At 36.3% G+C, this 11,418-nt stretch overlaps 1 protein-coding gene across 1 annotated transcript in view; it reads left to right on the forward strand.

Annotated features, from left to right (window-relative positions):
* Positions 1–4,734, forward strand: part of LOC110115436 (prostaglandin reductase-3) — a 94,812-nt gene extending 90,078 nt beyond the window's left edge. The window contains 3 exon segments of the mRNA XM_028700340.1: positions 2,568–2,654; positions 3,822–3,908; positions 4,273–4,734. Coding sequence (XP_028556173.1) covers positions 2,568–2,654; positions 3,822–3,908; positions 4,273–4,323 — 225 coding nt within the window. The 3' untranslated portion in view covers positions 4,324–4,734.
* Positions 4,735–11,418: the final 6,684 nt, after the last annotated feature.

Raw genomic sequence — 11,418 nt, forward strand, 5'->3', positions numbered from 1 at the left:
ACTTTGATATCCCTCCAATGTTTGCAAACTTAGCAAAGCCATTTATGACTTGAAACAAGCTCCAAGGGAGTGGTTTACCACCTTCACCGACTTCCTTCTCAACTTTGGCTTCCAATTTTCTACAGCTATTCCCTCTGTTCTTCTCTACTCACACAACCACATCCAAATATACTTCCTTCTCTACGTAGACAATATCCTACTAACTAGCAACCATGCACCCCCCACTATTTCCACTCTCATTTCCAAACTCAAACACCAATACTCGGTCAAGGAGCTAGGTCCCATTTCTCTGTTCTTGGTCATTCAGATAACTCACACACCAACGGGCTATTTTCTCCGTCAAACACAATATGCTTTAGACATTCTCAACAAATCTGGTTTAGCAAATTACAAATCCTCTCCCTCCCCCACCTCTCTAAAACCAACAACAACAGCCTCTGACAATGTCTCCTACCTCGACCCAGCACTCTACAGGAAAATAGCCTTCGCCACAAATCAGTTTGCAACATATACATCACCCCCTCAACAAACACTACCAGCTTCTCAAACGGCTGCTACGTTTCATTCAAGGCTCAGCTCATTTTGCTCTACCCATCACAAAAGGCAACCTTACTCTACGCTCATATTCCAACTCGAACTAGGCGGCGGACAGCGTAGATCGCAAGTCTATAACTGGCTTCTGCTCCTTCCTTGACAATACCTTAGTTTCTTGGTGCGTCAAGAAGCAACCCACAGTGGCCAAATCCTCCACTGAAGCCGAATACTTTGCTCTCGCTTCTAACACCTCAGACATCATATGGCTTCATCGTCTACTAGCAGACTTTCTCATTCCTCAAACCACAGCAACCCCCTCCACTGTGACAACACCTCCGCCATTGCTCTCTCCAACAACCTGGTTTTTCACGCATGCACGAAGCACATTGAAATCAACTACCACTTGATTTGGGACCGAATCCTCTCTAAGGAGATCTACTTGCTCCATGTTACCTCTTTGGATCAGCCGGTGGACATGTTGACGAAGTCTCTCTCCGCCGCTCGCTTCAGCACACCTCGACACAAATTAACTATCTAACCTTTGGATACTTAATTTGCAGGGGGATGTTAGCCACTCATTACTACAAGTGCTTCAGACTTGCCAATATTTTCCAGGCCTCACTACTATGATTATTTCCTGTTTTTGTATTTTGGCTCAGATAATTTGCTCTTTCTTTTATAGTTACCTCAGTTCTTTATAAGCTGCACACTGTACTCATCTTGTGCAATTAATATACACGGAACCTTTCTCTGTTATATCCTTAAGCCGCTATATGCAGGCTTCAGTTTCTCTCAAATCTATGTGAATCAAACATGTCATAATTCCTACAGATATCACCCTTGTAGCACTTCGTGATCCGATTGCCTATGCGATACGCTGTGTCACACATAGCCCTTGCCTACCCTCATAGATTATGCTTGACTTGATGCCCTCACCTAGTGGTGTCAATATTTGATCCGACCCGAAAATTTCGGGTTCGGGTCAACCCGAATCCGAACCGGGTCGGGTTTGGGTTGACCCGGAAAATTGAAATCAACCCGATTTTATCCGTTTTTAATTGATTTAGAAGGGTTTTAAAAGATTGTTATGAAATAAGTAAATGTTATTTCCAAAAAATAATAAATCATGTTGCCCAAATTAAATTAAGCTTAGTTTATTTTAAATTGATTGAAGTAAATCTTACCTTAATTCGATTTAAGTTTAAATAAATCAAATTAAATAAAAAAAGTTTTAGTAAAAAAATCCAAAGCGGGTCGAGTTCGGATCCGAAAAATCGACCCGTTTGCAAAAACGGGTCGGGTTTGGGTTGTACAGTGCCGGGTTGAACCCATCAAGAATAATGTCATTTTATTTAGTTATATTTATCTTGATTAAATATAAATTTATTCATAATTTATTTATTTATTATTAATATTAACCTCTTAATTAAAAATTAACTATTTGGGTCCTTACAAATGGCATGTGTAAAACATCATTCTCCCCGACTCTGTTTTCTGCTCATGAAGCATGGTCACCCATATATTTTTTCTAATAAGATGTTACTTTGTTTTCCGAAACAGTAAATGTAAAAAAACCCTGAAATGGTTATGTATAAACAATCCTTATTCATCTTGTATTATTTTTCTTCTTGTATCTTTGATGGGAGCTTTTTAAATTACTTGGCTTAGTTTTGGATTTATCGTCGTAATAGCTATTATACACATGAAACTCACCCTCATGGCTCCGTCAAAATTGAAATGGATAAAGTAATATATGACCTTAAATGAATTTGATTGCTCCAATTATGTTGTAATTCCTGGATAACGTGATTCTTTTCAGATTAGGCATAGAATTTGCATTGTTCTTCTACCACCGGTATATTCATTAATTTCTTGGCTTATTACTATGAAGCACATTTACATATGAACTAATATTGATTTTAAAATAGTGGCGGCGTATTTCTTGTTTTTAATATTAGTTTTTGTAGTTGTTGTTCTTATGCTTGTTATACTTTAATGTTTGGTCATTCTCATTTTCTGACTCATCCTTGCAGGCTGGATTTTTTCTAAATCACTATAGTCGCTTCTGGAATGAGCATATAAATAGACTGTTTGATCTTTACTCTTCTGGAAAACTCAAGGTACTGTCTTTTGAAATCTTAAACTTATACCAGATTCAGCTTGTCGGTTCTGATTTCTTTATATAGAAATGCGTTTTCTTTTTTTTTTTTCAGTTAGATTTATGCTGTTTGGCAACTATATAAACAATAAGAATGTGGAGGCATAGTAACTTAAGCTGGTCCGCATGAGATGAGGATACAACATGGCTATATTTTACCCTCGCCATGGTCCATAGTTCAAGTTTGTTTCACATATAAATTTAAGAAGGGGAATTAAGTTTGAAATGGTTTTATTTGAAATAGTGGCATGAAGTGTTATGATTTTATATATTCCAGTACCAAATGCTACCTTCGAGACTAAACAAATGAAGATATGCACAAAACTTTATTGAACTTACTACCAATAGAGTCACAACATAGCAAACTGAAAAAGAAAAAAAAAAAACTCAACCAGAAAGCTAGTATTTCTCCTCCTTACTGGATTTTGACCAAAGAACCTCGGAATATTCTTGAACTTAAACTACAATAATAAAATCTCTATTCTTATTGCGTCAAGCTTGAGATTGCTAATATGAATAAGGTGTTTTTAATTTTTTATGGAAAATCAAAAGCACCAGTCTTAATTTATGTAGGGAATCTGAGGTATCACATACCTTGAACAAGTAGAAATATAATCCTTCAAGGACATTAAGATGGTGGAGGGTAGGTTAGTTTAACATGTAAAGGTTTTTGTAATCTCAAATTTAAGAACAAAAATCATACATCAATCAGAATGCCGTTAATAATAATGAATCATATATTTCACAGCTCTGTAGCAATATTTTACTAGGTTTACTAATTCAAAGGCATGCAGTGAATATAACACAAACAGTAGTATTCCATGTAAGGTAAAGTGGCATTTTAATCTAAGTACAACATAAGGACATTTTCTATTCAATTACGTGATTTTCTTATGTCATCTATGCTAATTTGATGTTATATTTTTTGGCAAGTAAAATATTGCTCATTTAAAATTCAAATATATCTTAGATTTACTTGCTCTGGTTTATTTTCTTCTGCAGCCACTATCTTGGATCTCAATTTGCCTTGTTTTCAGTTTTTTTGTTCGAGTTAGCTCAATTTTGGTTCTTATCTTCTCTATTTGATAAACTTTTTTTCCTAATCGACATGTTCAACTAAATGCAATAGGTTGCTGTGGATCCAAGGAAGTTCTTGGGCCTTGCTGCCGTAGCCGATGCAGTTGAACATCTCCATTCTGGTCAGAGTCTTGGCAAGGTAAATTCTCTCATATATATATATATATATAGTTTCCGCTATCAGACCTCCAACCAAACTTCAAACGCATGAATGACGTCGCTCGCAAGCTCTAGCCGAACGGCAAAACTTCGAGTATTTGGTTGCGGGTGAACAATGCGACGCCAATATTGGCATTGCACTGTTCACCTGCGTTATTTTTCTGTCTCTACCAGATTTGCCGAAGAAACGCTTGAAAGAGGGAACGACGGTTACCTTGCGCAAAATAGAGTTCAATTGGAGATGAATCACGCCTTTTTTTAGTTTCACTGCATTTTGGAGTGAAAATTGGGATTTTCAGTTGGAGATTCACTAAACCAAAATTTCTTCAAAACTCCCATTGCAGGTGGTGGTATGCATGGACCCAGCATTTGCTCAGCAAGCTGCTCGATTATGACCGTCTATTATTATGGTTGTGGAAACGAAGATACATATTATTGTCATTTTTCAAAAGCTACTTCAACTCGTTGAGCCGACGGCTTCCAGTGATTTATCAATATCGTTGATATAGTTAATGGTACGAGGCCACCAGATGAATAAAATTCATTCAGGTAGTTACATAAATACTTCGAACTCGTATCAAGAAATTGACATGTCCTGAATGCACAAATTAAGGCTTCGTTTGTGACAGTTTTCGTAATTGTAAGTTTATATAATTTTGTGCCACATATCTGGTTGGGAATTTAAAACCTCGTCTTCCTTTGCAGGCAATAGCGATTTCTGCACTGCCGATGCTGCAATACCGTCATAAAAAATAATATTATTAATAAACAGCAAGTAATTAATAAAATCCACTGATATGGTAACATGATTCCGGTTTTCAATATGCAGCAACAAGGAAAATGTCTCTGCATTGCATAAAATAATCAGGCATGTTAGTACTATTCTTGTATGCTCCAGAAAAAAATATATAACATCAACATCAAGCCTTTGTCTCACTATTTGAGGTGGGCTACATGAATCTTTTTTCTCCATTCTGTTTGGTTAAAACTTAAAAGTCAAATTCTTGTTTAAATATAATAAGGAAATGTCATTTCAAATATTCTCTAATCAAGTCTTTTTTAGGTCTGTATCTACCTTTCTTGACTTATGTCATATTTAATACATCTATTTTCCTAATCAGGTCATCAGAAGGCCGCCGTTTTCTGTGACCAAACCATCTAAGGCGACTCTCTCTAATATTATCTTCCACTAGAGCTACTCCAATCTTTTCACGAATATGCTCATTTCGTATCTTATCGCTAAGAGTAAAGCCACTCATCCTATTGCATAGCCTATACATAATCCTCTACCATTCATACAAGATTTTGAGAGGAAATACTTGAGTTCGCAAGCAACCCTAACCTAAATCGGAGATCAAACAGTGAAAATATTGTTATCCAGAACAGAAAACAGCAGAAATCTGCTGTTTACAGCAGAAAAACAACACTAGTCTAGGAAAATCTGAGAGAAAACTCAAAGCATACACTAGACGATGAATAAAATAACAAGATACAATTGATCCTCAATTCGAGAGGAGGATCGATCTCTACCAAATCTCTAGACGATGCTAGAGCCCAAAGGAAACCTAAATCTAAAAGATCTCAAATTTTAGCCAAATTCAAGACGATCAAACCCTAGGAAAATCAACTACTTAATGCATACAAATCAAAAGGAAATCCCTAAACAGTCCCTACATTTAAATTTCCCTCTCAAAACCCTCAAAAAAGCTTCCTAAAATGCTCTTCTTGAGCGGTCGGGCCGCTCGATCTCCACAGGAGGCGGAGATCCCGCAGTATTTGCGAAATGCCGGTCCCGTGCGGATCGGCTAAACAGGTCTAACAATACTCCCCTCCCAAAGATCCACCTTGTCCTCAAGGTGGAAATATGCTCATGTTCCCGCGGAGGTGGCCATCCTTGTGGTGACTGAAAAACCTTACTGTATTGTTGAACTAAGGGTTGCATGGAAAGAGAAACATCCCCTCCCTCCAATCTGATCGCATCCAACCTGTGTAGTCCCATCATATAATCTTCCCCCATCTCTTGTATGTCCCTAACCATGGTCTTAAGTGCTGTCATTGCTTTGGATAGCCTTGCATCTCCCCTTATAACCCCTTTTTCTCATCCACCATTAATTACATCGTGAGTGCTCCCTAATTGTCCTTGGTTTCTCCAAAAGTTTGCAACCATTTCATTCCCAGTATGACATCAGTACTTCCTAACTCTAGTGGGAGAAAATTCTCCCTTACCTGAATCTCCTGGACGGTCAACACCACTCCTCTATAGATCCTTTGACCTTTCTCCACATTTCCTGTACCCATCCATAGCAACCGGTGTCCACTAACTTCACTTCCAATTGGTCAACGACCTGAGTGGAAATGAAATTATGGGTAGCCCCACTATCAATTAGGACGACCACCTCACGGTCAGCTATCTCTCATTTCACTTCCATCTTGTGACTCGAAGTGAATCCTACTATAGAGTTCAGAGAGACTTCTGTCACATCCAGGTGCAATTTCTTCTCCTCCTCTTCAGATCTGCTCTCACTTCTCTCCTCGTCTTCCTCGTCTTCCTCGTCTTCACAAACAAGGAGAACCTGAAGAGTTCGGTCATTGCACCTATGCATCGGCATGTACTTCTCATCACATTTGAAGCACAATCCCTTTGTCCTCTTATCTTGCATCTCCTTCTCTGTCAGCCTCTGAAATTTTCCCCACTCCCTCTTAATGGCTTCTCTCTAGTGGTCTCATTAATGTTGCCTGATGCAGGCCACTTGGGTGCTAGAAGAGTTGTCGTCGTCACATAAGATCCCCCTGAATAGTTTCCCCAAGCTCCTCTTTCTGATTTCTTTTGATCTTCCACCAACTGCTCCAGCTCCATAGCCTTCCCTAGGTTCTTCGGCTCCAATACCCTGACCGATGTTCGTATATCAGGTTTAAGCCCCTTCATGAAGTTCCCTTCTAGGGCTGACTCCGAAATTTAATCTAATATGTTAGCCAAGTACTCAAACATATCCCAGTAATCTGCCACCGTCCCTCCTTAGTCAAGGCAAAGAATTGCTCATAGAAGTCTCCTCTCCTATCGGCTCGGAAACGCTCCAATAAGCAATCTTTGATCTCTCTCCAGCTCCGGATGGGCTCCCTCCTGTCACGCAATTGATACCATGCCAAGGCTTTTCCTTCCAAACGCAATCCCGTCGCTGTCAGCTTCTCTTCCTCCGCCAGCCCGTTGACCGCAAAGTAACGCTCTACCTTGTAGATCCAGCCATGACTGTCTTCACCCTCAAAGACGGGCATCTTCAGCTTCCTCACCTGTGGGTCTCCCCCGTGTCCACTGAATCCTCCATAACCTCCCATTCATCGGAAGGAAGGTGCTTCCCAACTGTCACGATCTTCCCTCCGGCGATGATACCCGAACCCTTCATCATATTCCCCTCTTCTCTCTTCAAAATCAGCACCCCTCCGGTCATTTCCCAAACTCATGTCCTCTCTAGAAAGTGGCTCTATAGGTGGCATGTCGTCCTCCCTCTCAATGACCTCCACTTCCAGATTTCTCCTCCCCCTAAACGGGTTCGGATTCCCTCCTACTCGATGGCCTCCGATGGTCTCTCTTACTTCCGATGTCTTAGGATTGGTCTTTAACTCCAACAATTTCTTCAACATCCCTTCCCTGTGAATTTCTCCTCGATCCTTTCATTGTTTGTGGTGATTTGGTTTTGAAAATCAAAAAGATTTTCCTCCAAATCTGACTTTAGTTGCCCGATCTCGCCTTCCAGTACTTTCACCTTCTTCCCGACCATCTCTCTTCCCAAGGATCACAAAGATCTTCTTTCGGTTGTCAAAAATATGCTAAAATTTCCAAATTTCAGCCACCGAAAGGTCCCAAATCGACGCTCTGATACCAAATTGATAGTAAATACTTGAGTTCGCAAGTAATCCAAGGGTAATACTTGAGTTCGCAAGCAACCCTAACCCAAATCGGATATCAAACAATGAAAATATTGTTGTCAAGAACAGAAAACAGCAGAAATCTGTTGTTTACAACAGAAAAATAGCACTAGTCCGGGGAAACATGAGAGAAAACTCAAAGCACAACTTGTATTCCAATAGACGATGAATAAATAGCAAGATACAATTGATCCTCAATTTGAGAGGAGGATCGATCTCTCCCAAATCTTTAGATGCCGCTAGAGCCCAAAGGAAACCTAAATCTAAGAGATCTCAAATTTCAGCCAAATTCAAGATGATCAAACCCTAGGAAAACCAACTATTTAATGCATACAAATCAAAAGGAAATCCCTAAACAGTCCCTACATTCAAATTTCCCTCTCAAAAAAGCTTCCTAAAATGCTCTTCATGAGCGCTCGGGCCGCCCGATCTCCGCAGGAGGTGGAGATCTCGCTGTATTTGCGAAATGCAGGTCCCATGCGGACCGGCTCGACCGGTCTAACAGATTTAAATCAACATAACCTTATTGATAGCCTGGATGATGTTATAACATATGAGCTATAACTCTTTGTTCGTGATAAATTTTCTTTGAGAGAAAGGATTTAAATTTTCTCTTATTATAACTTTCAATAGTTTAACTTTTAAATTATGTAATTCTTCAACATGATATTTCAGTAGGGTTTAAGTTGTATATGATTGAATTTCTGACCCTTATGCGTCCATTACTATTATATGATCATTTTATACATTTAACAAGCTTCTAATACAGTTCTCTGTAAGGTCTTCTAACAACTCTTAAAAGACAAGCTCAAATATGATTTTATTCTCCCTAAAAGAATCATTCTTTATATATATATATATATATAGCCAAACCTTTTTTGTCAAATACTTCATCACCAATTAAAGAATCATCAAATATTCCTTTCATCTTTTGAAATTCACCAAAATGAGAAGACTCTTAATGAATACTTTTAAATGTTCTCTTTTGAAACATTTCAATTATTGGAAGTGGATTTAGAGTTACTAACAGGTGCATTTGGAGTTCTTCGTAATTAATCTTTCTACTCCTTATTGATTAGATTGATAATCTCTCTGATGCTGACTTAATTCAAAGAGTATGAGCACAAATAATTAATAATGAGATCATCAATATTTAACTACGGAATTTTGAACAATCTTCAAGCAAATGTAAGAATTCACAATAAAAAATTAATTGGCTTAATCAACAAAAAAATTTGTAGCAATAAAGAGATCGAAGGCGCCCTTCTTGCCAGTATTTGTCTAAGTTAGTCATCTAATTAAATACATTCAGTGTTATTATTATTCTAATTGAGATTTAAAATTCTGAATGCTTCAAATAGCAAAATTATTAAAAGTTTCATGGTAGAAAGCAATATGCGATGCAAAGGCATTAGCTTTTAGTGATTTATATAATAGATTAGATACTAAAGAGGGAGAAAGATATATGTATAAGTTAGCCAAACAAAGAGATAGGAGTAGTAAGGATTTAGTTCAAGTGAAGTATATTAAAGATGAAGATCAAAAAATACTTTTCTTAGAAGATAATATTCAACAAAGATGGATGAGATATTTTGCTAAACTTTTTAATGAAGATTGTGAAAATAAGATTGACTATAGTGATCTTAGCACCTTAAATGAAAATAAAGATTTCTATTTTTATCGGCATATTAGTAAAACTGAAGTTAGAGATGCTTTAAAGAAAATGAAGGGTGGAAAAGCTGTTGGACCTGATGATATTCCAATAGAGGTGTGGAAATGCTTAGGAGATGAACTTTTTTCTCCATTGTGTTTGGTTAAAACTTAAAAGTCAAATTCTCGTTTAAATCTAATAAGGAAATATCATTTCTAATATTCTCTAATCAAGTCTTTTTAGGTCTGTATCTACCTTTCTTGACTTATGTCATATTTAATACATCTATTTTCCTAATCAGGTCATCGGAAGGCTGCCGTTTTCTGTGACCAAACCATCTAAGGCGACTCTCTCTAATATTATCTTCCATTAGAGCTACTCCAATCTTTTCACAAATATGCTCATTTCGTATCTTATCGCTAAGAGTAAAGACACTCGTCCTATTGCATAGCCTATCCATAATCCTCTACCATTCATACAGGATTTAAATCAACATCACCTTATTGATAGCCTGGATGATGTTATAAGATATGAGCTATAACTCTTTGTTCGTGATAAATTTTCTTTGAGAGAAAGGATTTAAATTATCTCTTATTATAACTTTCAATAGTTTAACTTTTAAATTATGTAATTCTTCAACATGATATTTCAGTAGGGTTTAAGTTGTATATGATTGATTTGTGTGATTGAATTTCTAACCCTTATGAGTCCATTACTATTATATGATCATTTTATACATTTAACAAGCTTCTAATACAGTTCTCTGTAAGGTCTTCTAGCAACTCTTAAAAGACGAGCGCAAACATGATTTTATTCTCCCTAAAAGAATCATTCTTTATATATATATATATATATAGCCAAACCTTTTTGTCAAATACTTCATCACCAATTAAAGAATCATCAAATATTCCTTTCATTTTTTGAAATTCACCAAAATGAGAAGACACTCTTAATGAATACTTTTAAATGTTCTCTTTTGAAACATTTCAATCATTGGAAGTGGATTTAGAGTTACTAACAGGTGCATTTGGAGTTCTTCATATTGAATCTTTCTACTCCTTATTGATTAAACACAATGGAGAAAAATGATTTATGTAGCCGACCCCACGTAGTGGGATAAAGGCTTGATGTTGTTGTTGTTGTACTCTTCAAGAGAGCATTCAACAAAAAGATATTTTTAATGTAAGAAAAAGATTGAACATTTAATTCACCAAAGACATTTAAGTTATTATTTATGAGAATAACTTACATATTATCGACCTCAAAATAAATGAGATAAGAAGAGTCATGGTAATAAAATTATCAAAATTATTAAATAGATGTGCTATTACACTAGAAGATTCTATCACAGAAGCAAAAATAATTATTTTTTTTAAAAAAGAATTTACATCTTGACTTCTATTAAAGATAAAGATGCATCTTCCAAGTAAATATCTCTTCAAATTATCAATAAGTCATCTTTTAATAAACAATATTGTATTTAATAAAAATTAGCAGAAGGCATGGCCATAGCAGTTGACATGATCCTCACTAAAGATACCCCATAAGAGTATATGGTTATCTAAATCTCCACTAATCTAAAAATCTCATAAGGCATATGTCTTAAAGATACAAGTACATCAAAAAATCTTATAAAATATAAACCTTATAAGATACTTTTACATCAAAAATTTTAAAAAGTCAGAAGTCTCATAAGATACATATTTATTTCATTCAACAATAATTTTAGAAGGTTAAAAACCTCATAATTTACAATTACACCAAAAACCTTAAAGGGTTAAATGTGTTAAATGTTATAAGTTTCTTTGGTTTTAAAAAATTTTCTGAAGATTAAGGTTTCGTTTGGGATGATTTTTTTATTGTTTTTAAAACAAAATTTTAGTACAAATTTTTTTTATTTTTTATTAAAATTTTG

The sequence above is a fragment of the Dendrobium catenatum genome, unplaced genomic scaffold (genome assembly GCF_001605985.2).
Source record: "Dendrobium catenatum unplaced genomic scaffold, ASM160598v2 fragScaff_scaffold_1483, whole genome shotgun sequence".
In the NCBI taxonomy this organism is placed as follows: domain Eukaryota; kingdom Viridiplantae; phylum Streptophyta; class Magnoliopsida; order Asparagales; family Orchidaceae; genus Dendrobium; species Dendrobium catenatum.